This window comes from Frankliniella occidentalis, unplaced genomic scaffold (assembly GCF_000697945.3).
Source record: "Frankliniella occidentalis isolate FOCC.00 unplaced genomic scaffold, Focc_3.1 Scaffold50, whole genome shotgun sequence".
Taxonomy (NCBI): domain Eukaryota; kingdom Metazoa; phylum Arthropoda; class Insecta; order Thysanoptera; family Thripidae; genus Frankliniella; species Frankliniella occidentalis.
In genome coordinates, this window is record NW_026267180.1 from 1,433,430 (window position 1) to 1,457,386 (window position 23,957).

A 23,957-nucleotide genomic window follows, 5' to 3' on the forward strand; every position below is an offset into this window, starting at 1 on the left:
TGATGATATGGCAAATTTTTACGGCGGTTTCAAGAATGTGAGAAATTAAGCTTTAACTAGGAGGCTCATCAATCACTTGGATGCATTAAAATATAATAGGGAGCTTTCAGTTCAAACATTGAACATAAACGAGTTTTATAGCTTTATTCCGTTCTGCTTTCATCTGCATCTGTAGAAAGTTGTGGGCCGTTTTTTCTTCACCGGCAGTGAAGGGGAGGGGAATGGGGGAGGGGGCAGGAGAAAGAAGAAGATGTACAAAAATGGCTGAAGACATTTTGGATACGGTTCGCGAATGCCTACTAAAGGGACAACAAATCAGGGAATTAAATAACAAAATTTGTGTGGGGGGCAGAAATTTCCTCAAAACTACTGAAACAACATTTCCAATAAAACAGTAAGTTCTCCTCTAAATTTCTAGTAACTACTCCTATAGAGGTTAGGGCTCTACTCCGTTTGTTTGTTGTTGTAATTCTTGTCACTCATTTTTATTTCTAGTGGCTTACCTGTCACTTTATTTTGTCAAATTCCTTTCGGATAATCTGTTTTTCCCGCTAACAATTGTGTGCTAAGATCGAACATTCATGGCTGTTTTTAATGAACTTGACTGAAGTATTTTGAAATGTTGTTTTCATTTGTCTATTTTAGAATCAAAGCTGGAAGAAAATCAAATAAATGCAGAAAGTTTTATAATCTTGAAGAAATTTCTTTTTTTATTGAAAATGTGGAGCTTCCTCATTATCAGTACACTAAGAAAGCTCAGGTAATACTTCTCCTGTTATTTTTGAAGCATTGTTGTAGAGAGAAACCGCAGAAAAGCTTATGCTTGGATCCTGTTGTTTTGTTTGTGTTGTGTCCTTAGGATAAAGGAGTAGAATGTGTGAGAAAATTAGATCGTAAGCCTTTGCTTACCCGCATTGGTGGTGAGACTTTACTTAAAAGAAAGTCAAGGCCTATTAAAAGGACCACTGGTGGCGGTAACAAATCAGAAGGTTTCTCCACACCTATACCTCTCGAGCCAGAACCTGCCAATCGAAAACAAGCCGTTGAAAAGGACAGTGGTGAAAGTGGTGAGCGTCAGAAACCTCATCTGAGAACATACTCAAGGTACGCTCATTTGTTACGGCTTAAGATAAAACAATTCTCTTGAAAATATTTGAATTATCTACCCGTAGAATGTGAACCACATACTGCTTTTTCCAGAAAACGCTCCTCACGTTCATCCTCAAGGCGTCAAAGTTTGGCAAGTGAGGTGAGATATATTGTGATTGTGTCACAAATTTGCTTTATTTGCAGAGCCATGTATTTTTGTTACAAACATGGATATGATTTTAATCTCTTTATTATGTAGGACCAACTCGATGTGGATACAGGTGTGGTCAATAATGACATTGCCGAGGAACTGATATCAATTAAGACTGAAAACAAGAACTTGGAATGCTCTCTGAGGAACATAATATCATTCCTTAAGGTAAGTCTGACATTGTGAACAACAACTTCCGTGAAGTTGTTTTATTGCAGCTTTGTCTGTATTTAATTGTTATTTTGTTCTGTAGGACCATTTGGGAGCAACCGAAGAGCAGCTAACAGCAATGCAGGAGTGTGAAAGCAACACAGTGGAGCTTAGCAATATTGCTTCAAGCATAAAAGATAAGATTGCTTATTCAGGTGTCTTACCAAATGGTAATACTCATAGTCCAGCTAACTTTGAATCCCCAAGTTTTTGTTATAAAGCTGTCAAACATCCCAGTCGAGGCTGGGAGATGAGAAAACTACACTTGTCATCTGTTTTATCTGGTCATGAAGATTTAAACTCAACAGAAGTAGAAGAAACCAAATCATCAACTTTTGAAGAGTCTCTTTCCAAGGGGACTGTTCTCTTGAAGAGAGTTTTTTCCATGTTAATCTCTCAGATGAGAGAGTCAAATCGATTCACGACTCATGAAGAGTTTGACCTATTTTGCCAGAAAATCATCACAGATTGTCTTGCAGAGTCAGTTGAAAGTTTCAGAGAGTTATTTAGTGGATTGTGTTCATCGAAACTTGTTGAAGATGAATCGGAAGAAGTTGATAGATGGGTTGCTGTCTGCAGAGCTGAACTTGGAAAGCTCTTCCTTTCATTAACAAAGACTCTTCAGTCATTACGTGACATCCCTAATATTCAACAGAAACAGCCCATTTCACTATTTCATCTTCCTGAACCTACATTTAGCTTGGCTCTCAATCCTGCCAAAGTGACTCATAGTGTAGTCCTAGAAATGTATGTTCGCTTTGGAGTGGCTGAACTGCAAGGAATTCTGAAGAATCTTCTAGGGTGTGGTTCTATTAATCCTATGAACAATTCGTTCACTAGTTTTTCGCCAAGTGCTAATAAGAAAATTAACAACACTAACAACAATGAAAGCAAAATTGAGCATAGCTGGAATCCAAGTACATCTGAAGAGATTCCTGAACCTGCACCCCCTCAGCTGCCAACTGATGTATCACCCCAGCATCCAAATGATATTGAGTTTGTTTCTGTATCTGGATCGCCAACCTCACAGGGCTGCAAAAACGATTTCAGTCCCCATTCATTGAATCCAGAAACAATTGTGCCAGAAATAATTGACGCAGAGTCTTCATCTGCTTCATCAACAAGTTTACCTTGCAGCCCACAACCACATCCAGTTAATCGGGTTTTGTTTCAGCAGGTGAGTAAACTTCTTCTCTCATATTTTTCTAAAAACTTCCCCCAATTTTTTTTTGAAACACCTTTTTTTAAATTGGTTACAGAATAGAAATTCAGACAATATTCTGAATTCTAATTCAACATATCAAACCAGACGTTCATCTGAAAGTGACCGGTACAGCAGTCAGTACAGTGTGTTCAAAGCCTCTCTTGGAAACGTATTGGTTTCATCCTTCAAGAAACAAATTCAAGAGAAAATACAAGCTAGAAACTCAGATATATTATGAAACAAAACCTATATGTTAAAGGAAGAGTTATTTTTAGTAGATGTATTCATCACAAGTATGTTTAGCATAGAATTTTATTTTTTATTCTTCCATGTATTAAAATGGTAAGACCTAGAAACATGTGCCTTGTTATAAAGAGCTTGTTTGTATAAAAGAAAAATATATATATACCCACTGTGATGAGAAATGACCAAAGTAGTTTTGAGAAAATATATATATATTCTGTAAAATGACTTTTTTCATGAAAAGAAAAGATGGTGGGAGGTATAGATTTAATCAAACTCTTTTGGGGAAGTAAATTTTATCTTTCTGATGGAAATTAATCATTATTTTCAGGAGTACTGTCCCTGAAAGATGTTTGTTCTCCTGCCTACCACATTTCAATATATTTTGAATCTGTACAAAGAATGTCAGTGAGTAGCGCATTATTTGTGCATACTTGTGGAAAAGATAAGAGTTCATCAAATACAGCAAAAGGATGTTGCTGCTCTGATCTGAAATGTGTCTTCTGTTCAATCGAACAAATTACTTTGGCATTTTGATGTCTATTGTTAACATATTCATGATAAATATTTTTTGATGCTCCCTTTTTGTGTTTTTGAATTCTAAGTAACATTACTTCAGCTGTAAGACGATGTTTTTAAAAATAGTTTTGGTTATGTTTTACGATCTTTTTGTATGTTAATAAAGATTGAAATTTATAGGTAGTTTTTTTTTGTGTTTCTAGTATATATTAGTGCAGTCTAAAAGCAGAAATAGTATATATTTAGTTAATGCTCTGCACCTACATTTTTTTAGGCTGCTTTGTTATTGTTTTATTTGTTGCCTCTGGAAGAGCAGTGTTTGAGTATCAGACGCATTACATCACATGTTTTCCTTCATCGTTTATTTTAGAATTACTGTTACAATTGTTTGAATTTTATGCAGATGGGTATTTCTAACTTCTTTACTCCATTTCATTTATTTTTGTGAAGCACCAACAACGGAGTTTCTTATTTCTGCTTTATGATCTCTTGGTCTGTGAGAAACTTACCAGTGTTTGTTTGGATTGGTGAGTCAAAGAAGTCTGAGCAGTAACTTAAGTTTTCCAAAGTCAAGTAAACCTTTAGTTCTTTTAAAGAACTTACTAATCTTAAAATTTAAATCTGAAAATATTTTGAACTTCTCTTTACTGTATTTTATACTTAGGAAGATACTTATTTATCTTTACTTTCAAGTGACTCCCTTTTTTTAAGTTTTCATTTAAAATGGACCATGGTATGTAGTGACACATTCATGTACTCCAAATTCTACAAATGTAAGAATACATTTGTGAATATGGCATAGTAATTTGTTAGCAGCATTTTTTTTTCTGTTTCTTTAAAATCCTTGAATGTTTTGAGAAATAATGATTATCTCTATCTTATACATGCACGTAAATGAAAGAACTTATTAATATGACTGTTGAAATTTATATACTTCTCGTTTTACCTGTCTTTGAATGAAAGCCTTCGTGGAGAGCAATGGGAGGATGACCTGTAGGTACTCTTTCACTTTCTTTTGAACATTGAAGTGAGAAGGACCTAAAAAGATGATAATCATTTTAATGTGTGTAGGCATGTAGACTGTTTGGTAACCTTGAAATGCATTTTGCTTAGCCAAACAATATTCTCATAATATTGTTAACCTGCAGCTATATTGAAAGAAATCTTCCTTTGAAAAACAGGAACATAGAGGTGGAACTTGTATTAGGTGTTTGGCACAGAAAGAAGTTTTGGGGCCGTTGTGTTGAGTACATGCAAGAGAATAACATTATTGCTGATCGTGCGAGTTCAAGTGAAACGGGTTACTGTGTCTTCTGCCACCCATGTTTTTACCCCGCTGAATCACATATTACACTGCATATGCATTTTGTTGTATTTTTCTTTTCTTTCAAACTTCTGTTTTATGGTTTGATTTGCATCAAGTTATTAACTCAATGTACCATCGCTTGTTATTTATGTTGTAAGTCAAGATTTGTGTTCAAGCTACTTTGTAAGCTAATAAAACACGCTTTATTCAAGTACCTATGTTGTTTTTCTCAGGCACCTGAGCGTGCGCGCCGGGACGACACCTGCTCTGGCACCCCGCCTGGCCGCAGGTGGCATGTTGACGTCTGCACTTGCCTGCCCCGGTGGTCTCTGGTCACTGGCATCAGAGTCCTCGGCTTTATCAGCGATACCGCCAAATGCCACTCGACGCACTCGACGGTATCCCGGGGCCCGGGCTCGGCTCGCAGTTATAAAGGCTGAGGGTCGCGTGCACCTCATACTGCAACGCCAACCCCACAGACGTAGCCATGATCGCCGCCCTGGTCATCGTCGCCCTCGTGGCCTCCGCTCAGGTACGGACCGTCACTGCTCAGAGAGACAGCTGAGTAGCTGTCCAATTCCACGGGGTCGCCCCCGTCCTTGCACGGCTCAGAACGGCCACCCGCCGCACAGGGAATTCCGCAATTCGAATGGGGTGGTGGGCGCCCGCGGTTGGGGCGAGACAGGTTGACGTAAAGTTAGAGAGCCTCGGACGGGTCTCTGCACCCTAAAGGTGTAGGGTAGAGTCTCTCCGCCTAAGATGCGAGCACATTTTACCTCACGTCAGGTTCACCCCTCCACGCGCACATGCTAGGAGGAGCCCCCTGCGCATCCTCTGGGTACCGAATCTGAGCTTCACATTTGTTACGGATAGACCAAATGACCAACGGGGAAGTGCTTAGTTACTGAGAGAAGTAAAGGCGTTGTCTGCGGAAACTTGGGCATTTGTGATGAGAGACGAAGACACTTGCTGGCGAAGCTAACTATCGGCGTTTATCTGATGGTTCTAGAACGGAGTCTGATAGCACACGGCATGTGGCGTAACGTGAGACAACCTTAAGTCGAAATGAAGCCCACCTTTTGATCCAAATAATCCATGAACTAATCAACCGCAGAGATTGCCTTTCGAGGGGGATGACACATCGCTGTATTGACCGACAAATACTTGAGTTCGATTATTTTCGTAGAAGGGGGGGGGGCGAAAAGAAAGACAACACCCTGACCTTATAATTTGCTCTCCTGCAGGCCTACCCTGGCAGCGACCCTCTCGAACAGATGCTGTCCGTCCAGTACGAAAACAACAACAACAACCTGTTGACGAACTTCGGCAACTCCGCCACCTGCCTCGTCGCCAAGATCTTCGAGGTAAGGTCCTCGTCGCCGTGGCGTGTCCTGCCGGTGTTTGTCTGCAACAGACATCAGGTACTCACATTCTCGGTGTTTAGGTGAAAGACGCCATCGACGAAGCCAAGAAGGACCTGCCCCTCCTGCTTAACATCCCCCCTCTGCTCCTCGCCAACCTCGCCAAGTGCCAGCCCACCGACGACTGGCTCGACTGCCGGATGCAGGCCATTCGCGACACCTGGGAGGGCACCCAGAAGGATCGCGACCAGCTCGCCGCGGGAGGTGCCAAGATCCTCAAGGCCGTGCAGGACATCCTGGTGTGCTTCCAGGACGACAAGGTCCAGGCCAGGAACGGAGCCATTCGCATCCAGACCTTCCCCGCCCGCATCGAGCAGTAGGCCTAACTGTTGATGACGAACAATAAAAGTAAATGGGGGTGGTTACCACCCATTTCCCACCTGTACGTGGATGCAGCAATACTCATTTCCTAACTCAGGCTCTGATGAAAACTTCCCTTACAACACTTGAGAAAAGGCGGCCCTGGAAACGAAGCAGCGGGCCTGGTGAGACCTCTGAGATGACCCCCCCCCCCCCACTTGGACCCCTTCCTTTCGTTTTGCGGTTTGTGTTTGTCGGACGGAGATGGTCGGGCACTCGTGGTGCTCCTTGAAACCCGTTGCTTCGTTTCCAGGCGGCCCTTTCTCAAGCTCACATCTCAAGCTCACATCCTCGCAATACGCCGACACGTTTAAATGTAGCCGGGATGACCGGTGTATCACAGATGCACCAACTCTTGAAAAGTTCACGGGACACACTTCATGAACTAGGAAAGTCTCACACTTCCCTAAAGTATACATTTTACACTATGAAATCAAAATTTTAAAGGAAATAAAGTTGTGGGGGGACTTTCCTCGACACAAATATATGGTTAACACAAAAGAAATTTAGCACATTCACATTTGAGGTTGGAGTTTCTGGAGGGAAAAAAGGGGGAGGGGGATTCGGATAAATCAAAGCAGACAACTACGACGACCATCTACGCCGATTACCGGGCCAGATTTAACATCCTTTTAACTCGTTAACGTCGGGCGGGACGTTTCAGCTCATGTGTCTTTTCTCATCAAAAAATCAGGAATGGGGAACACCTTCGATGCTCCTGACCCGATAGATGAAGACTGTAAAAGTGGGATCGGACCGCGAGGCAAAGGTACATGCACCGAAAACATAACCTAATGGAAAAGTTCTCTTTCACCACCTGACATGCCAGTACTTAACATCCTCTTTTGCATGTGTCAAGTGTTGAAATTTTCTTTTTAGGGGATCCAGATGACTTCACTTTAAGGGCCAGAGAACTGAAAGTCCACATACCGAAATTTCAAGAGGCAGCTGCCTTAAAGGTTCATTGCAAAGATCTTGCACAAGGTATGTTCCGAACTAATCCAACTATTATTTAACAAGCTTAACATCACCTTGTGGGAGAGCCACGATTAGCACTAATACTAGTTTCCTGTTTCATTACAGAGCTTCAGCATTGTATGGATAATAATTTTGCCTTACTTGCTTCTTGTTATCACTTGAACACCAAACTGAAAGCATGTACAGAACTTTGGACAAACGATTTAGAGTACAGAGAACAAATGATAGAAGAGTATCTTTTAGTACGACAGGAATTCAGGAAAACAGGTAGAAATAGATTGTATCGTGCGCTGAAAGGAGAGACATATGTGACTGAAAGTGAACGGAAAGGCTACCAAGTATAGATGAAAATTAAAATAAAGAGTTTTATAGTAATTTAATTGGATTTTAATAAATCTCACTTAATTGTTGGAATTTATACACTTTATTGTTATCTAATAGCCTACTTTGAAACAGCTGCTTTCTTCTTCTTTTTAGTTTTCTTTATAACTTTAGTGTGTCCGGACAATTTCTTCAATTTATCTTTTGGTTCATTTGATAATGATAAGCATAGATCATCCATTGCAGTAGCCACAGTATCCATAACAGATGAACTTGCCACATTTGATGGACTTTCATCTTCAGTTGTGGATTCTTCCTTCTTCACGGGAAGAAGAAGAGGGCGCTTTGAAAACCTGTTTGAAACTGAAAACAAACGTACACATTTTAGAAACTGATCAGCAATCCTGCAAACATAGCTCAAAAATTTTGCCACACCACAAATTTTACCTGCTACGTTATCACAGAGATCCCACACTCCAAAATTTCGGCTCTTTTTATCTCCTCCAGCAGCTAATGTGAAAGGAGCATCTGGACTTGATCCAAGACATTGTAAGTTACCCAGCTTGACATCATTTTCCCAAACCCATACTGGTTTGGACTGTTCCTCTATATCCCACACTTTTACAAGGCCATCACTTGATCCAGTAAAGAGAAGACCAGGGCAAGCAGAACTCAAACTAAGACCTAGGTAGATAAAAATAAAATTTTAAGTAAAATAAAATATGGAAATTATAAAATTTCAAATCAGTATACTAGGTAGCTGACTCACGCCGCGCACTTTCGTGGTTATACTATACCGCATGCACGCATACGGGCTGCCTATCGCACGGGGCCGTAAGGAGCTATGGGCAGCGAGAATAGAAAAACCCGCCCGCACCCGTGCATGCGATACAGTATAACTACGAGAGTGCGCGGCGTGAGTACACCTGGTAATATACCTGTCACTTCTTTAGAGTGTGCAGAGAGCTCCCAGACTGGTTTATCATTTCGACAATCAATGTAGTGCACTGTGCCTTTATCTGTGCTGGCCTGGGTGTACATAAAAACACATATTTACACATTTTTGAATAATATTGAATGTAGACAATGTTGGAAACACTAGCAGCACAAAAGTTTACCAAAAAACAGAATGGATTGTAGTGGTTCCATATCACCCGTTCAACTTCACCAGGCATTGACCAAGCCTTGTAAGAATCTTTACTTCTGCAGTCAAATACCCGGACAGCCCTGTTAAACAATGAATAAAATTGAGCTTTCATTGAGTTTCAAGTTTTACAAATAGAAGTAATACTACGCAGTTTTATGCAATCGTACATATCACAACTTCCAGTTAACAGTGTTTGTCCTTCAAAGGGGTGCCACTTGATTGTCTGCACCTTTTCACGAAAGGCGTCAAGAGTGGTATTTACTGTGCCATTCTCAAGGTCCCAAAGAATGACTGTTTGGTCCACTGAACCACTAGCAAGCACATGACTGAAACAGTGCAAGAGGAGAATATTATTTCACTGAAAACAAACTTACATCATTTCATCTTGCAAGAACCACTTACGTAAAATTAGTGTTCCAAGAAAGGTCGAGAACTGCATCTTTATGCCCAATGTGATCTCGTTTCTTTTTGCCCTTCTTCTTCTTCTTTTTAAAGTGAACTGCTACAGGGTCATTACTTTCAACATCAGCAGACCCAAGTACATATGCAGGTTCCAAACAATCAACAATATCCAAATCAATTACATGAATAACTGGTGTCATTCCCCCAACAGCACAAAGATTGGCTAAAACAAATGAAGCAGTTATAGGTTTAATAACTATTTTCATAATCTAGAAAATAAAATATAATTAAAATTAAAAAGTATCTTACTATCAGTTGGAGATGATGGATCATAATTTAACCATTCTAAACACAGGGGTATATCAGGCAATAATATATCATGATGAACATATAAGGAGCCTTCTTCCTCATTTTGAACTGTAAAGAAATTTTTATACAAAACGGAATGAGAAGAGTGATTAACAGAAGAACCAATGAAAAGTAGAACTTCGAGGAAAGGCAATACCATAAACTTCCAGAGTAGCCTGATCTCCAATTACATGCCCCACAAGCACAAGGTTGTCATTGGGTTTTATTAAGTCATCGCCCTGTTCACTATCATTGTCAGAATCATCTGGTAGTGTAATATAAGGGTCATCCTTGTTACTAGAGTAGACCGTAAGACCAGCTATGCCTCCAATAACATCGGGTTTCTCTGAAAATTCATAGAATGTGACAAAACCATAACAGCAAAATTTAAAAATATTACACAAGATGTTGAGAGTCACACTTACCTATTTCATCATCATAACCATCAAAATCATACTTATTTTCCATGTCATCACCGGAATTGGTGGCGGTCTCTTTTTTGAGGGACACTGAAGTACTTGGTGTTTCAGCTGCTTCATCTTCATCACTATTGGATTCGTCCAAATCATTTTCATCAGATGGCAAGTCACTAGAAGAGGAGATTGAAACGGCTATGATGAACTAAAGCAATAATGATGATGATTTTAAGTTAACAAAGGAAACTGCGAAAAAACTGCTTACGCTTCAGATTCTTTCAATAAAGTGGCCAACTCTTCTTCGGAAAGTTTTACCTGAGAAGAAGACACACAGCAATGGTATTAAATAAAGCACCATAATTAATGATTAAACATTAATCAAAGGGCATCGAGAAAAGACAGACACAGACAGAATATACTGCAGGGACAAGATAAACTAAAATAAAAACATACTTTAACCCCTACGAACAGTTAAGACACCTCACCTTATCGGGTTCTGCTTTTGCAACCCCTCTTTTGACCCAAGTGAGACATGGGATGAAATTTAGCCTCTCCTCTTGCCCCGCTCCCTCCATGACGCTATCTCCCCAAACAAAATAATTCACCCAAGTAACTTAAAATATATACACATGCACACGTGAACAGGAGGTTGGGTTAGGTACGCATTCAAATGAGTATGAGAAATAGCAGGCATGACGCATAGAAAAAAATGAAAAACTTTTGTTTGACAACACTTGCAGCTAGCAGTAGATAGAAAGTTCAAATTTGAATTTTCCGCACCTAATTTTACCTCTTCTTAAAAGAAATCTGAAATTTAGACTGATTTAGACTTGTGAATAAATTTTCTAGCATTCACAATGCCTGCCTCTTCAAATTTTACATTGCTAACTAGGCTGAGGTTATTCCATACCATGAGTGCGATGAGAGGAGAACTTGTGAGTGTAACAATGCAAGATAACTTTGATACATCTTTGGACCAAATAAGCCATCTTGTACTTCATAAAAATTGACAATAACAATTTCAGAACCATCGTCATCATTCATCTTCTTCCATTAGAAATCAAACAGACCGCAATGACCTGAAGTCACGTCAAGCTGAAGTTATGGCAAGAGGATTACCAAAGAGAAAACCAATAGTTGGAGTGAATCATATTCTTCTTGTCGCATCCGGGAAAGGGGGAGTAGGCAAGTCAACCAGTGCAGGTACGCAAACCATTTTCTCTGAAATATTAGAAGTATCCAATTAAATATTTCTTATTTAACCAAAACCTTTTGTGTCTAGTAAACATAGCCACAGCACTGAAAGCAGAGAATCCAAACAAACAAGTAGGTTTATTAGATGCTGATGTATTCGGACCATCTGTTCCTCTCATGATGAATCTGGACGACTCTCCATTATTGGATAATGGTACGTAAATTCAAGTTCGCACCTGCAGGTTTTCAGTTATTTGTTTCCTTTCAGAATGAAAAATAACTGTATTTGTGTTTTGGCAGACAATTTAATGATCCCACTCCAAAATTATGGTGTAAAATGGTAAATATACCATCTAACTCAAATTTCAGCAGAGTATAATATTGTTTTAACATCTATTGAATTTAAAATACAGTATGTCTATGGGATTCCTTGTAAACAAAGATGCTCCAGTTATATGGCGAGGATTAATGGTTATGCAAGCTCTTGAACGACTCTTGCGCCAGGTAGCATGGGATCCTGTTGATTATCTTGTAGTGGATACTCCACCAGGCACAGGGGACACTCATTTGTCTCTGGTTCAAAATATTCCAGTATCAGGCAAGTTTCAAATCTGTCATTATTACTAGAATCAAGCTTAGCTGACATTGATGCAGCAAATCAAAGATCAATCCATGTGCATTTTTCTGTAGGTGTGCTTTTAGTCACTACACCCCAAACAGCAGCATTACAAGTGACTCAGAGAGGAGCAAATATGTTTAGAAAGCTTGAGATACCTATAATAGGTGTGCTCCAAAATATGAGTGCAGTTGAGTGTCCAAAGTGCTTGAACAAAGTATCCTTACATAGCAATTCATCTGAAACCCTCATAAGAGATCTAGGTAGGTAAACAATACCCAGAAAGAAATGTTATTATTCAAGAGTGCTGCTTAAATTGTCTCTTCTTTTCATTTTGCATAAGGTGTGTCAATACTCGGGGATATTCCAATAGACAGTACCATCAGCCAGGGATCTGACACTGGTGTACCTGTTGTGATATCACATCCAAACGGAGCAGTGGTAAGATGTCTTTCCAACTATTTTGTACTGTCATCTTTTTGAACCAACTAATATTTTACATTGACATTTAGGCTACAGCCTATCTTGAAGTGGCTCGGGAAATAATGAAACAGCTCGACAAAAAGTCATAGGACATTAAATATAACAAACCATTTGTGTACAATGTCTTGATCATGTTTTTACTCGTTATCTGTATCTGAATTCAATTTGATTGATTGATAGAAAACAGAAAATAAACTGAAATAAAGCAACAAGTTACTTTCACAGTGACAAGTTGTTTTTATTACTAATCCATTGAATGCGAAAGAATTCCCATCAGCTCTGACAGACTAGCAGTAGTCTTGACTGCAAGAGGATCAAAATGAGTCCTGCTTGCCCGGAAACCAGCCTTTTGAAGATTTGATACTACCTTTCCCACTTTAACCATTTTGGGTCCTTTTGGACAGTGCTTATGTAGATTAAAATAGAAGGGTGGTTCAGGTTGAGATGCAGCTATCTCTTTGATGTTTTGTGTATCTTCCTTTTTCTTCTTCACTGGAGGCTCCTGATTTTCACTGAGAGGTTGATGAAGAGTATTATTTTTGATTTTATCGTTTACCTTCTTAAGTAACTTTTCTCCCTCTAAATTAGGACACCTGTGGTTTACATTTTTAAAAAAATAATTAAGAAATGAAAGAATAATTCCCAAGGATCCTGATGCAGAGTATTTTAACAATCATAATAAGACCTGTTCTCACCAAGCTTCATAGAGAAGTGTTTCCATGACTTCTTTCATGCTTTTCTCCCATGGATATTTATTCATATGAGAAATCATAGTCCTCACAAAGTTGGCATTAAAGAGACTCCCAGACCAAACTGGTCCAACATTTACTAAAACTTTCCCTGGGGTATTTTCTAAGCACTTACATGACAACAGGCTTCCTGGATTTTCTGAATTAAATAGTTAGATATTAGATTTATTGTCCTTTGATTTTCAGCTTGACTACAAGTTAGTGTGAACATACCAACTGGGTACACAGAAGACGGGTAAAATCCGCGGTCCTCACACATGTTGCAATGCACAAGTGGTTTGATCTTTGCCATACATGAATTAGCCTGAGCAGGCCCTTTCAGAATCTTAACAAGTATGGTGATTGTTGATTTTACTGATAGCACACAGAGAACTTCAAGACCTTTACTGTGGACAGCAGCGGACCTAAAACATATTTAAATTATCCAAGTTAAAAATACAGTATAATGTGATAAAAAATACAATTAAGAATGCCAATTGTTTGTATCATTACCTTACCATCCCTGCTACAATCAACCTAGCAGCCAACTCTTTGGAATAGAATGTTTTTGTAATAGTGCCTCCATAATTCCGAAGTGCCATGTCTGGTGTTCTGCCATACAGAGCACCATCGTCCTTTGTGTTTATGGCAATAATTCCTTGTTTAGGAATATTTCTCATTAATGAATCAAGATAAAAAGAGGCATCGGTGTGACAATCGAGGTAGCTATGTAAAGTGAACGTACAAAATAATGGACATATGAAATAAATATTATAGTAGTACATACAGCTAAATAAATTTTTATACTCACATGAAGCTAAATGGCATTTCATGGAGAAGCACACATGGATCTTTTCTATGTATATCAGTTTCTAAGCCGTTTCTTTGCCTGTTGTCTAATATGATTTGATGCGAATTTTCATGAGGATCGTTGATATGGACATGTACATCACTAGCAAGATATTTTTTCCAGAGAAGACCAGCAACTCCAGTGGACCCAATAACATCGATACATCTTACTGGTTTGAATACTGAATGTCCTGTTTCGCAGAAAACACTGAGCGCTGTTGTTACTAATGCTCTGTAAAATAAATGGTTGTTACAAGTCACAAGTCAAAAGAAGTCATGGAAATTTTAATTAATATAATATACCCTAACAGAACCTAACCTATTGACATCCATTTCTTGACAATAATATCCCTCATTTCGCTTTGGAGATAGTGAATCTCTATTGACTTTGAGTGAAACACCGAATTCAGTCACTTCAGCGAGTACAATGGACTTGCTTTCAAGAGAAGACACATCACACTTTGCCATTTTAAACGAAAAGAGTAAACATGTGTTTACATTTAGCAGACTAAAGAGCAGTTCGAAGACAGCGCGAATTTCGGTTGCGTCCAAAGAAATTTTTCATAGATGCAGCTGTCCTCGCCCGCGCTAACCTCTTTTAAATGAAATTCTAAACTGCTGAAACAAGCCGAAACCCCCATTTGTTTACCATTCACAGATCGAAAATTATACTTGCGGACTGTCAATAGATGCTTCAAGGAGCTGAAGTCGTTCTCCACTCTTACATCTAAGTGATCCGAGAAAATTTAAATTATGGCATTCAATTTTCAGCAGAGCAACTTTTCAACGCCAGCCTCATCTGCTCCTGCATTTGGTGGATTTGGAACAACAAATACAGCAACAACGAAAGGTATGTCATCTTTTAAGACACATTTTTTGTAGGGACCTCAAAATTTAATTACATTACCTGTATAGCTGACTAAATCAAGTGTCATCTACATTTTATGTGGCCCAGTACAAAGGTTAGGTTTTCTATAGACTTTTGTGTTGTTTTTGATGGTTTGACAACTTCATTCTTTAAAATTCTCAACCCGCCGAGGTTTTATCCAGAGTTCATGTGTTACTCAGTTGCACTCCTTAACAAGAAGCTATCAATGCTACTAATCTGTCTTGTATTTCCAGCTCCATTTGGTGGCACAGGGTTTGGGTTTTCTGCCCCTACAGCTGCACCTGCATTTGGTCAGACTGCTGCTCCTGCAGCTGCAACACCTGGGTTCGGCTTTGGTGCAACTACCACCACAACAAGTAGCACTGGTTTCGGTATGCATTATCCACTTACTCCTGAAATATATGATATTTTTTAACACATTGTAAATGATACATTTGCTATTTTCTATTCGGTTTCAGGCTTCGGTCCATCAACTTCCACAGCATCCTCAGGATTCGGAAGTTTTGGAACAACGCCAGCTTCTTCAGCACCTGGGTTCAGTTTTGGGTCTTTTGGTGGGGGTACAAATACATCCACAGCAGGAAATACAGGTGGCACTTTGTTTTCTGGTTTTGGAGGACAGCAGACCCAAACTCAACCCCATACCTCAACAGCAGGTTTGTAACATTTTATGTTAACATCAATTTTCAGCGTTACAGATTGTTCTGATTGTATGCCCATCTTTTCAATTTTCTTTTCTTTTTTCAAGGATTTGGGGGTTTGGGGTCATTTGGGGCTAAACCCCTGGGAACAGGTACCACTTCATTTGGTGGATTTGGAGCAACTGGAACAAGTTTTGGTACAGCTGTTGGAAGTAGCTTTGGTAGTTCTGGAACTGGATTTGGAGCACCAGGGAGCTCATTCGGAGCACCAGGAACTGCATTTGGAGGGGCAGGCAGTGCATTTGGGGGGACAGGAAATGCATTTGGAAGTACTGGTACAGCATTTGGCGCTACTGGTACAGCATTTGGAACAGCCTCCAACTCTTTCCCTGCAGGTAAATTTTTATCTTCAGCAGATAACTATTGATCGTTTTTCTTTTTACAATCATAGTAATTGTGAGAATTTTGTCTTTCCAGGGTTTGGTCAGCAACAACAGCAACAAGCTCTACAGCCAAACCAGCATGAGGCATTGTACAATGCGTTAGTTAATGTCAATATCTTTGGGGATGAACGTGATACCACCTTAACTCGTTGGAACCAATTACAAGCTGTTTGGGGAACAGGTCTAGGTACTTTGTGACAAAAGAGAGCTTCTATGGAACTTTATACCAACTGTCTCCTTATTTCTGTGAAATGTTATTGACTTTTTTATTTCAGGTTATTATTCAGCAAATGCTCCTCCTGTGGAATTTACTCCAAATAATCCATTTTGTCGTTTTAAGGCAGTAGGCTACAGTGTAAAACTTGCTGCTGATAACAAAGAGGGATTGGTAGCCATAAACTTTAACAAGAAAGAAAGTGAAATAAGGTTTTTATTTTATATGTTTTTTCTTAGTTCTTAAAAAAACTGTTTTAATTTAGCATGAATATTACATGTGCTAACATTTACGTACTTCCTTCAGGCCAGAGCAAACTCAATTGATCACGAAACTCAGCCAAATTCTTGGTAACAAGCCAAATCTAACTGTTAATGTTGCTGGCATCAAACCTTTGTCAGAGTCAAAATCACAAGTAGTCATAACAGTGCAGGAAAAGGGAGCAACAGGTTTGTGCATTTGTTTGTCATGATTTTATTTGTTCAGTGGAGTGTTTCATGCTAATCTTATTGTTGATTGTTCAGGTTCTGTCCACAAAATACCTGCAACAGAATTGGCAACATTTCTCCTTCAGCCAACTCAGAGACAACATCTTGTTACTCTAGGAGTGGACAATGTTTATCCCCAAGTAGCCTTAGACGAAGAGCAGCTGAAAGAATACTATGAAAATCCTCCAAGCGGTCAGTTAACACTTTTCTGCAGATCTTCACTCTTGAAAATTTAACTAATTTTTTATTTTTTTTAAATCATGAAAGCAAATTGTTATTTTCAGGCATTGACCCTAGGTTATGGAAGCAGGCAATTCAGGACAACCCAAATCCTGATAAGTTTATCCCTGTCCCTATGATTGGATTCAAAGAAGTGAGGTGGAGGATGCAATGTCAAGAGCAAGAGACAGCACTACATCAAGCTTTCCTTGATAAGGTTGCTGAAGAAGTGCAGACTTTACAACGCAAGCAAGCTGCCACTGTGGCAAAAACAACAGAATATCGCAGAAAATTAGTAGAGCTTGAGCACCGCTTACTGCAGGTATAGAGATATTACTATTTATTGTTCATTTACTGACGTAAGAATTAGTTTGTAATTTTATTTGATCCCTGCGACTTGTCTACAGCTACTTGTCAAGCAAGAAATCACTAGAAAAGTTGGTCTAGCTTTGACTCCTGAAGAAGAAGCTATTAGAAGTCATCTTGAATCATTACAGCCTCATATGTATGCTCCAACTCACCTCAAAGTAAGTATACTATATCTGTTTGTTTCAGGTTTTCATCTAATTAGAATCTTTAACTACAGTTTCACTCTTACTTTCTTCACAGGGAAGATTAGCAGAATTACTTTCTACCATTCGAATGCAAAGGGAAAAGGGAGAACAAAAGGAAACAGAGAGATATACGATGGATCCTTCTGTTCAAGATGATATCAAACAGGTCGGTTTGAATTAATTTTAACTTGTTGACTGCGGCTTGTCTCAATGCTGGTTGCTTTTGCCACTACATAAATTCCTGCAGTAACAAAGTTCCTATTGAGAATTACTTAACATTTGGTGTCTTCCTTTTTTCAGTTTTTACGGATGCAGCAAGATGGAATGCAACACTTAGTTCAAACTATACAACAAGACTTATCTGACTTGAAGATTATTAAAGAGGGGATGATTAAGTTGTTACATCGCCAATAGACTGCTTTCTAATGAATTTCTATCAATGAAAATCAACTAACATTTTATTATGTTTAAGAAATGGATGTATGAATGATTGGACTTTTAATAGGAAAGTATTGTGAAAGAAGACAAAAATTTACATTAATAAAAAAATCTTGAGAATCATGAAGAATTTATTATTTATTTCAAACCTAAGAAAGGATAATGAAAATGTGTCAATAAGTTAGTCTAGGTTACAACATTTAAAAGGAAGTTGCAATTTTATTTGAAAATTATAGGAAGTAAATTTTTTATGTAAAGGTAAATCTAAAAACTGACAAGACAGTTTTGATTAGATTAATATTTAGTCTGATTTATTTTTTAGTTTAGCAATTGCTCTCAGTCTTTCAATCAGGGTAGGATGAGAAAAGTGCCACAGAGAGTACCACTTGTCATTCACAGGGAAAGACAGATTGTCCAAATGCAACTTGATGAGAGAAGATCCTAAGGGTTCAGAGTAGCCGAGGGTAGTTGCAAAATAGTCAGCCTGGTACTCAAATCGCCGAGATAGGGAACTCATGAAGAAGTTAATAACCTGGAAAGAAGAAACAAAAAATAATGTCAGGCCCAAACTTGAAACAAAAGCAACAGCACAATACTGGAAATGAAACAATCCAATCTAGGACATACCAGTTTACATGGTAACAGAATATTTCCAAGAATAACAGTCAAACCAATCACTGCAGGTTGGCTCTTGGTAAATCCAAAAGCTCGATATAGGCTCTTTGAAGCAAAGACCTTTGAGAACAAGATAAAAAACAGCAGAATTTTGACCTGGAAATGTAAATGACACATTTAAGAGGGAGTCATCAAGTGCAAGAGAGGTGCATATCACAATATCAGAGTTAATACTCATTCATACCTCTACTATGACTAAATTCTTAACAGTATGGCTATATTTCCAATGTCCAAGTTCATGTCCCAAAACGGCTACAATCTCTTCTGTGCTGCATCCTCGCTCTTTCTTGGCATTTCTCTTCTCTTCCAGAGTTTTCTTCTCTTCCTCTGTCATATTCTCCTCCTTTTCCTTCACTTCAGCTTCCTTCTTTTCCTTGTCTACAGGTTCATATCCCTTTATCAGTGTGTCAAACAAAACAATGCGCTTGTTCTTGAAGAATCCATACAAATATGCATTACTGTGTGCAGAACGTTTAGAACCTTGAAACAAGAAAATGGAAAATTTCATCAGAATTTGTAAACGATTTCAGGTAGAACAAAATTGAATTAACCTACACAAAGCTTACCTTCAACAACAAACAACTTAGTGAGAGGGTAGTCAAGCTTCTTGGCAAGAGCCTCAATTTCATTCCTGAGCTCTCCCTCTGGCAGGGGGGTATATTTGTCAAACAATGGAGCAATGTACACAGGATAAACGGTCATCATTACAAGGATCACAAATGTTGTGAAACCCCAGGCATAGAGTGAGAAATAGTCACCACCGGCTTTCACAATGAAAATAATGCCACTTATTACAGGGAACGTTATGATTTGGCCAACAATGAACTTCTTGATTTCATCTTTGACAAAGAAACCCAGGGTCTGGAAAAAAAAGAAGGAGGTGTGTACTTAAAAACATGCCACTGGAAGTTTTTGGTTCCAACAAACCTTCAATAACTATTATTCCTACTTGATTATTAAATCCATGTCTTTCTTCAATCACAAAGGTTGAATAGAGTTTGAATGGTGTGCTGAGAGTAATTTCAATTACGCTATTTATAAGTATAAAGAAGTATGTCTGATTTATTTCATACTGATCAAGAGGAAGGCCAATTCTTTTGACAATTACTTCAGAAATTGTCCACATAACAACATGCCATTTAAGAACCAGAGTTGCCTGAAATAAAGATATTAAATTAATTATACTGACTCAACTATCAATGCAAATGACTGTTATATCCAATGTAAATGAGTTTAAGTACTATTATAAGGAACTTACAGTGCTCACAATCAAATCGAACAGACTATGAACAAGTTCGAAAGAATTCTTATCAAGAGCATATTGCCTACTTTTTTCAAACTTGTTCTTATCCATGTGCTTCACCAACTCTGGTGGAACTTTTTCTTCTTTGATCAACACTCTTCTCTGTGGCATTAATGAAAGAAAGATAAATGAAAATGCAAACAACAAAACCCCGGGAGGGTGAGAACAAATGAAAAGGTTTTTGGAATGCGAAAATGAAGCACAGAATTAGATGCTACTTACCTGTCGAATGCTTAAATATGATTCCCAACAGCTTACAGCAGTTATAGCACCAGCTAAGGCCCATAAAAGGTTCCCTTCGTCAATATTTAGCTTTGCAAGAAAGCTCATGGCTGACGAGCCAATGATAGGCTTAACAAGGTCTTGCAAAACGCCAATCATTTTTCGTAGTACCCCTCACAAGAGGTTCGAGAAATTACCTGATACCTAAAAAGCGCGATGAACGGAAATTACACTAAGTTATTTAAATGTGAGTGTCAAACAGGAGCCGGTTCATAACCTACTCGGTGCGAATGCGAATGTCGACTAACAAGTCTCTTTTCACGCACAAGTAATACGAAACTCCCAGCTTAAAGACATTAATAATTTAATCTACGCTCACCGCAATGCCTAAGCACACAACTTTGCGACATCACACACAAAATTTCAAAATTTAGACTTACCAACTTGTGTGCAGACGGCAACAATCGGATGGGTTGTGTGTGTGTGCGACGGCGGTTACAATTTGTCATCATGGTTCCACTCGTCACCAATAGAGCGCAGTACAACGAGTACAGCACTCAGCGAGAGGGAGGCGGGAGATTTTTATCTCGATGGACCAGTCCATGTCAGTGCCATGAGGTGCCATCATTGACCCGCTTTTGATGTAAACATTAATTGTCCTTCACTTTTCCTGAAGACATGTGGTCAAATGCCATTGAGTGTTAAGTAGGGGTGGAAATAAAAATGATGAGTCGAGTTGTCAATAATTTATTGTTGGTAACCGATAAACTCCAAACCATATCATAAAAGAGTTTCAGTAGAAAGTCAACAAGTTTAGTAATGAAATCACCCAATTCTTCAAGCTGGGAGTCTGTACTCCACAAATCCCTTACACCTTAATTACAAATACAAAATGTGGTACCACAACTCCCAATAAACCTTATTGAATAAATATATAAACAAGTCTCCATGATAAAAGTGCTAACTTTCACAAGGCTTTCCTCCTGAATGCTTTTCTATGGAAACAGTGTTTCATAATACCCTTGACAAGACGTTTCCACAACTGTGGAAGTGGCAGAGCTATGGATAGTGTGGACTGAGAGCGCCACAGTATTTTCAGTCCAAAGTTGCTCCCATTCACCACGCCTAGTTATTTCTTCTTCTGTGCTTTCTCAGCAGCCTTGGTGACTTTGCCGGATGAAGCATCCTTGAAGTTAACGCTCTGAAAGGCAAAAAATAAATTGTAAGTCGTGCCTAACATGGAATCAACTAAATATCAAGTAGAGAATAATGGTCAGAGTCAGGTAAAGTGGTCAGCATCGTCACTAAGAGTGGTGCATGGCATGACTATCTCATCATTCCATTGAAAAATAAGACGAAACATTAAGAAGAATACACACCTTGATGACACCGACGGCGACGGTCTGCCTCATGTCACGGACGGCGAAACGACCAAGGGGAGGGAACTCCTGGAAGGACTCCACGCACATGGGCTTGGAGGGAACAAGGTTGACAATAGCGGCATCACCAGACTTGATGGCCTTGGGATTCTCCTCAGTGGTTTTGCCTGCACAGAAAATTTCATTAGAACCAACAACCAAGAAACGCAGATTAGTGAAGTAGTGTTAAGGTAAAGTATACTAACCAGTACGACGGTCACACTTCTCCTTGATCTCGGCGAACTTGCAGGCAATGTGGGCGGTGTGGCAATCCAGCACAGGGGTGTAGCCGTTGGAGATCTGGCCAGGGTGGTTCAGGACAATGACCTGAGCGGTGAAGTCAGCAGCGCCCTTGGGAGGGTTGGCCTTGGAGTCACCAGCGACGTATCCACGACGCAGTTCCTTGACGGAAACGTTCTTGATGTTGAAACCAACGTTGTCGCCGGGAACGGCCTCGGTCAGGGCTTCGTGGTGCATCTCGACAGACTTGACTTCAGTGGTGATGTTGGCAGGGGCGAAGGTAACAACCATACCGGGCTTGATGACACCAGTCTCCACACGGCCGACGGGGACGGTACCGATACCACCAATCTTGTACACGTCCTGGAGGGGTAGACGCAGAGCCTTGTCTGTGGGACGGGAGGGGGGAAGGATGGCGTCAAGAGCCTCAATCAGGCACTTGCCGTCAGCCTTGCCTTCCTTGCGCTCCACATTCCACCCCTTGTACCAGCCCATCTTGGCAGAGGGCTCCAACATGTTGTCGCCATGCCAGCCAGAGATGGGCACGAAGGCGACAGCTGCAGGGTTGTAACCGATCTTCTTGATGTAGGAGGAAACTTCCTTCTTGATTTCCTCAAAACGAGCTTCGCTGAATGGAGGCTCGGTGGAGTCCATCTTGTTCACACCAACGATCAGTTGCTTCACACCCAGGGTGAAAGCGAGCAGGGCGTGCTCACGGGTCTGTCCATTCTTTGAGATACCAGCTTCAAATTCACCAGTACCAGCAGCAACGATGAGCACGGCACAGTCAGCCTGTGTACAAAATTTAAAGCCATAAGTAACAAGCAATACCTCAAAATATCAAGGGAAAGAGCGTGATGCATTAGTGATTACTAACCTGAGAGGTACCAGTAATCATGTTCTTGATGAAATCCCTGTGGCCAGGAGCATCAATGATGGTCACGTAGAACTTGGCAGTCTCAAACTTCCACAGAGCAATATCGATGGTGATACCACGTTCACGCTCAGCCTTCAGCTTGTCCAACACCCAGGCGTACTTGAAGGAACCCTTGCCCATTTCCTGAGCTTCCTTCTCGAACTTCTCGATGGTACGCTTGTCAATACCACCGCACTTATAGATGAGATGGCCGGTGGTAGTTGACTTGCCAGAGTCGACATGACCGATGACAACGATGTTAATGTGAACCTTTTCCTTGCCCATGGTGAGTGCTTTGGATTACTTAGCTGCAACAGAAAATTGATAGCGTTAGGGAAACAGTTGCTATTATTGTTCGAAGTCAGTTTGACTCAATTAATTGTTGCACAAGAATTGTATTTGAAAGCCACATAAGCAGTCAAACATAGCGATCTCAGCAATAATTTCCACAGTTTAGAACGCCATGACCAATATGATTGCTTGACATGGAGCTGGACTGTGGGTAATGAGTAAAGAAGGGACCCTGAAGACTGTTGCTCAAGCAACATAATGAAAAGCCAAGATGACTGGCAGACAAATTGAGGATCGAGCATTTCTCTCCACAGTTTAGAACGCCATGACCAAATATGTTCACCTGACATGGAGCTGGTCTGTGGGCAACCCACTCAAAAATCATCTGAAAGACTGTCGCTCGAGGTACGTAATTGGAAGCCAAGATAACCGGCAGACAAACTTCGAGACTCGAGCATTACTCTCCACAGTTTAGAACGCCATGACCAGATATGTTCACCTGGCATGGAGCTGGACTGTGGGGCGGTGACCCACTAACACGCCAGCACCGGCGAACCAAAACCACGATGTTAAAGCATGGCCCATGGGATGCGCACGGCGAAAACTTAAAGGATGCCCTTCGTGGGATAAGCACACGTTCTAGTGATAGGATGCTGAAGTATAGGAAAGTTCAAGAAAATCGAAAAACAGGCAGGCCGGTTAACCTACAATCGACACGTGGCGGAGCAGGCCGAGCCGGCGAACGGCAACACGTACTCAACAACTAAAGCCTCACCGAAACTGAACAAATGCACCAAAGCAATGATCACAATTGCAAAAGTTAACACCGAAATGTTGATTTTGCGCGAGGGTCGTGCGGGTGGTGCAAGAGAGGAAATGTGACTCACCTGACAAGTCTGACCGGCACGATGCTCGACGTTCACGTTGCTGTGGATGGAGCAGGAGTGGGTGAAGCGGGCGG

General features: G+C 40.0%; 9 protein-coding genes across 13 annotated transcripts; 5 read left to right on the forward strand and 4 right to left on the reverse strand.

Annotated features, from left to right (window-relative positions):
* The first annotated feature begins 22 nt into the window (after positions 1-22).
* On the forward strand, positions 23-4,996 carry LOC113206379 (uncharacterized). The gene is made up of 7 exons (XM_026422439.2): positions 23-394; positions 646-760; positions 860-1,104; positions 1,201-1,249; positions 1,349-1,468; positions 1,554-2,687; positions 2,770-4,996. Exons 1-7 carry the CDS (start codon positions 222-224, stop codon positions 2,950-2,952), a joined length of 2,019 nt encoding a protein of 672 aa, XP_026278224.2. The 5' UTR covers positions 23-221; the 3' UTR covers positions 2,953-4,996.
* A 149-nt stretch (positions 4,997-5,145) lies between these two features.
* LOC113206380 (uncharacterized) lies at positions 5,146-6,588 on the forward strand. The gene is made up of 3 exons (XM_026422440.2): positions 5,146-5,314; positions 6,027-6,146; positions 6,227-6,588. Exons 1-3 carry the CDS (start codon positions 5,270-5,272, stop codon positions 6,521-6,523), a joined length of 462 nt encoding a protein of 153 aa, XP_026278225.1. The 5' UTR covers positions 5,146-5,269; the 3' UTR covers positions 6,524-6,588.
* Positions 6,589-7,109: 521 nt separating this feature from the next.
* Positions 7,110-7,921, forward strand: LOC113206377 (uncharacterized). 2 transcript variants are annotated; one of them, XM_026422437.2, is made up of 3 exons: positions 7,110-7,332; positions 7,443-7,547; positions 7,629-7,921. In XM_026422437.2, exons 1-3 carry the CDS (start codon positions 7,260-7,262, stop codon positions 7,883-7,885), a joined length of 435 nt encoding a protein of 144 aa, XP_026278222.1. In that variant the 5' UTR covers positions 7,110-7,259; the 3' UTR covers positions 7,886-7,921. The 2 variants fall into 2 exon arrangements, with proteins under 2 accessions (XP_026278222.1, XP_026278223.1); XM_026422438.2 differs by having other exon boundaries at positions 7,115-7,332; positions 7,647-7,921.
* LOC113206373 (periodic tryptophan protein 1 homolog) lies at positions 7,899-10,863 on the reverse strand. The gene is made up of 11 exons (XM_026422433.2): positions 10,661-10,863; positions 10,441-10,490; positions 10,185-10,348; positions 9,917-10,105; positions 9,721-9,828; positions 9,412-9,634; positions 9,177-9,335; positions 8,981-9,089; positions 8,801-8,891; positions 8,310-8,546; positions 7,899-8,225 (listed from the first exon to the last, which is right to left on the reverse strand). Exons 1-11 carry the CDS (start codon positions 10,748-10,750, stop codon positions 7,984-7,986), a joined length of 1,662 nt encoding a protein of 553 aa, XP_026278218.1. The 5' UTR covers positions 10,751-10,863; the 3' UTR covers positions 7,899-7,983.
* A 25-nt stretch (positions 10,864-10,888) lies between these two features.
* LOC113206376 (iron-sulfur protein NUBPL) lies at positions 10,889-12,716 on the forward strand. Its single transcript, XM_026422436.2, has 8 exons — positions 10,889-11,110; positions 11,201-11,378; positions 11,458-11,583; positions 11,670-11,709; positions 11,783-11,967; positions 12,060-12,248; positions 12,329-12,426; positions 12,498-12,716. Exons 1-8 carry the CDS (start codon positions 11,033-11,035, stop codon positions 12,555-12,557), a joined length of 954 nt encoding a protein of 317 aa, XP_026278221.1. The 5' UTR covers positions 10,889-11,032; the 3' UTR covers positions 12,558-12,716.
* On the reverse strand, positions 12,682-14,609 carry LOC113206375 (TRMT1-like protein). Its single transcript, XM_026422435.2, has 6 exons — positions 14,365-14,609; positions 14,008-14,277; positions 13,710-13,922; positions 13,431-13,621; positions 13,164-13,356; positions 12,682-13,061 (listed from the first exon to the last, which is right to left on the reverse strand). The coding sequence occupies exons 1-6, from the start codon at positions 14,511-14,513 to the stop codon at positions 12,713-12,715; spliced, it is 1,365 nt and encodes a 454-aa protein (XP_026278220.1). The 5' UTR covers positions 14,514-14,609; the 3' UTR covers positions 12,682-12,712.
* Positions 14,610-14,642: 33 nt separating this feature from the next.
* LOC113206372 (nucleoporin p54) lies at positions 14,643-18,061 on the forward strand. The gene is made up of 12 exons (XM_026422432.2): positions 14,643-14,895; positions 15,168-15,305; positions 15,393-15,590; positions 15,683-15,970; positions 16,053-16,205; positions 16,294-16,444; positions 16,539-16,681; positions 16,757-16,912; positions 17,005-17,261; positions 17,347-17,466; positions 17,549-17,659; positions 17,794-18,061. The coding sequence occupies exons 1-12, from the start codon at positions 14,799-14,801 to the stop codon at positions 17,905-17,907; spliced, it is 1,926 nt and encodes a 641-aa protein (XP_026278217.1). The 5' UTR covers positions 14,643-14,798; the 3' UTR covers positions 17,908-18,061.
* On the reverse strand, positions 18,045-20,706 carry LOC113206374 (CAAX prenyl protease 1 homolog). Of its 3 annotated transcripts, none has more exons than XM_026422434.2 (8): positions 20,572-20,706; positions 20,132-20,335; positions 19,865-20,011; positions 19,556-19,762; positions 19,173-19,467; positions 18,791-19,086; positions 18,559-18,702; positions 18,045-18,463 (listed from the first exon to the last, which is right to left on the reverse strand). In XM_026422434.2, exons 2-8 carry the CDS (start codon positions 20,288-20,290, stop codon positions 18,233-18,235), a joined length of 1,479 nt encoding a protein of 492 aa, XP_026278219.1. In that variant the 5' UTR covers positions 20,291-20,335; positions 20,572-20,706; the 3' UTR covers positions 18,045-18,232. The 3 variants fall into 3 exon arrangements, with proteins under 3 accessions (XP_026278219.1, XP_052123325.1, XP_052123326.1); XM_052267365.1 differs by lacking the exon at positions 20,572-20,706 and adding an exon at positions 20,511-20,529; XM_052267366.1 differs by lacking the exon at positions 20,572-20,706 and adding an exon at positions 20,413-20,518.
* Positions 20,707-20,862: 156 nt separating this feature from the next.
* Positions 20,863-23,957, reverse strand: LOC113206411 (elongation factor 1-alpha). 2 transcript variants are annotated; one of them, XM_026422493.2, is made up of 5 exons: positions 23,884-23,957; positions 22,667-23,013; positions 21,756-22,581; positions 21,511-21,677; positions 20,863-21,332 (listed from the first exon to the last, which is right to left on the reverse strand). In XM_026422493.2, exons 2-5 carry the CDS (start codon positions 22,988-22,990, stop codon positions 21,261-21,263), a joined length of 1,389 nt encoding a protein of 462 aa, XP_026278278.1. In that variant the 5' UTR covers positions 22,991-23,013; positions 23,884-23,957; the 3' UTR covers positions 20,863-21,260. The 2 variants fall into 2 exon arrangements, with proteins under 2 accessions (XP_026278278.1, XP_052123327.1); XM_052267367.1 differs by lacking the exon at positions 23,884-23,957 and adding an exon at positions 23,772-23,791.

Excerpts from the sequence above, each read along its gene's own strand:
- LOC113206379 (XM_026422439.2), top strand. The coding sequence starts at position 222 with ATGGGGGAGGGGGCAGGAGAAAGAAGAAGATGTACAAAAATGGCTGAA. Across the intron at positions 761-859 it reads AGTACACTAAGAAAGCTCAG|GATAAAGGAGTAGAATGTGT; the intron begins GTAATACTTCTC and ends TTGTGTCCTTAG. Across the intron at positions 1,250-1,348 it reads GTCAAAGTTTGGCAAGTGAG|GACCAACTCGATGTGGATAC; the intron begins GTGAGATATATT and ends TTTATTATGTAG.
- LOC113206380 (XM_026422440.2), top strand. The coding sequence starts at position 5,270 with ATGATCGCCGCCCTGGTCATCGTCGCCCTCGTGGCCTCCGCTCAG. Across the intron at positions 5,315-6,026 it reads CCCTCGTGGCCTCCGCTCAG|GCCTACCCTGGCAGCGACCC; the intron begins GTACGGACCGTC and ends GCTCTCCTGCAG. Across the intron at positions 6,147-6,226 it reads TCGTCGCCAAGATCTTCGAG|GTGAAAGACGCCATCGACGA; the intron begins GTAAGGTCCTCG and ends CTCGGTGTTTAG.
- LOC113206377 (XM_026422437.2), top strand. The coding sequence starts at position 7,260 with ATGGGGAACACCTTCGATGCTCCTGACCCGATAGATGAAGACTGTAAA. Across the intron at positions 7,333-7,442 it reads GATCGGACCGCGAGGCAAAG|GGGATCCAGATGACTTCACT; the intron begins GTACATGCACCG and ends TTTTCTTTTTAG. Across the intron at positions 7,548-7,628 it reads TTGCAAAGATCTTGCACAAG|TTTCCTGTTTCATTACAGAG; the intron begins GTATGTTCCGAA and ends CACTAATACTAG.
- LOC113206373 (XM_026422433.2), bottom strand. The coding sequence starts at position 10,750 with ATGGAGGGAGCGGGGCAAGAGGAGAGGCTAAATTTCATCCCATGTCTC. Across the intron at positions 10,106-10,184 it reads TGGTTATGATGATGAAATAG|AGAAACCCGATGTTATTGGA; the intron begins GTAAGTGTGACT and ends ATGAATTTTCAG. Across the intron at positions 9,635-9,720 it reads TCCATCATCTCCAACTGATA|CCAATCTTTGTGCTGTTGGG; the intron begins GTAAGATACTTT and ends CATTTGTTTTAG.
- LOC113206376 (XM_026422436.2), top strand. The coding sequence starts at position 11,033 with ATGCCTGCCTCTTCAAATTTTACATTGCTAACTAGGCTGAGGTTATTC. Across the intron at positions 11,584-11,669 it reads CTCTCCATTATTGGATAATG|ACAATTTAATGATCCCACTC; the intron begins GTACGTAAATTC and ends GTGTTTTGGCAG. Across the intron at positions 12,249-12,328 it reads AACCCTCATAAGAGATCTAG|GTGTGTCAATACTCGGGGAT; the intron begins GTAGGTAAACAA and ends ATTTTGCATAAG.
- LOC113206375 (XM_026422435.2), bottom strand. The coding sequence starts at position 14,513 with ATGGCAAAGTGTGATGTGTCTTCTCTTGAAAGCAAGTCCATTGTACTC. Across the intron at positions 13,357-13,430 it reads GTCTTCTGTGTACCCAGTTG|AAAATCCAGGAAGCCTGTTG; the intron begins GTATGTTCACAC and ends TATTTAATTCAG. Across the intron at positions 13,062-13,163 it reads ACACTTCTCTATGAAGCTTG|GTGTCCTAATTTAGAGGGAG; the intron begins GTGAGAACAGGT and ends TGTAAACCACAG.
- LOC113206372 (XM_026422432.2), top strand. The coding sequence starts at position 14,799 with ATGGCATTCAATTTTCAGCAGAGCAACTTTTCAACGCCAGCCTCATCT. Across the intron at positions 16,206-16,293 it reads TGTTTGGGGAACAGGTCTAG|GTTATTATTCAGCAAATGCT; the intron begins GTACTTTGTGAC and ends TTTTTATTTCAG. Across the intron at positions 16,445-16,538 it reads AAGAAAGAAAGTGAAATAAG|GCCAGAGCAAACTCAATTGA; the intron begins GTTTTTATTTTA and ends TACTTCCTTCAG.
- LOC113206374 (XM_026422434.2), bottom strand. The coding sequence starts at position 20,290 with ATGATTGGCGTTTTGCAAGACCTTGTTAAGCCTATCATTGGCTCGTCA. Across the intron at positions 20,012-20,131 it reads CATATTTAAGCATTCGACAG|AGAAGAGTGTTGATCAAAGA; the intron begins GTAAGTAGCATC and ends TTAATGCCACAG. Across the intron at positions 19,087-19,172 it reads TAAGTTGTTTGTTGTTGAAG|GTTCTAAACGTTCTGCACAC; the intron begins GTAAGCTTTGTG and ends TCTTGTTTCAAG.
- LOC113206411 (XM_026422493.2), bottom strand. The coding sequence starts at position 22,990 with ATGGGCAAGGAAAAGGTTCACATTAACATCGTTGTCATCGGTCATGTC. Across the intron at positions 21,678-21,755 it reads GAAGTGTGACCGTCGTACTG|GCAAAACCACTGAGGAGAAT; the intron begins GTTAGTATACTT and ends TTTTCTGTGCAG. Across the intron at positions 21,333-21,510 it reads TCGCCGTCGGTGTCATCAAG|AGCGTTAACTTCAAGGATGC; the intron begins GTGTGTATTCTT and ends TTTGCCTTTCAG.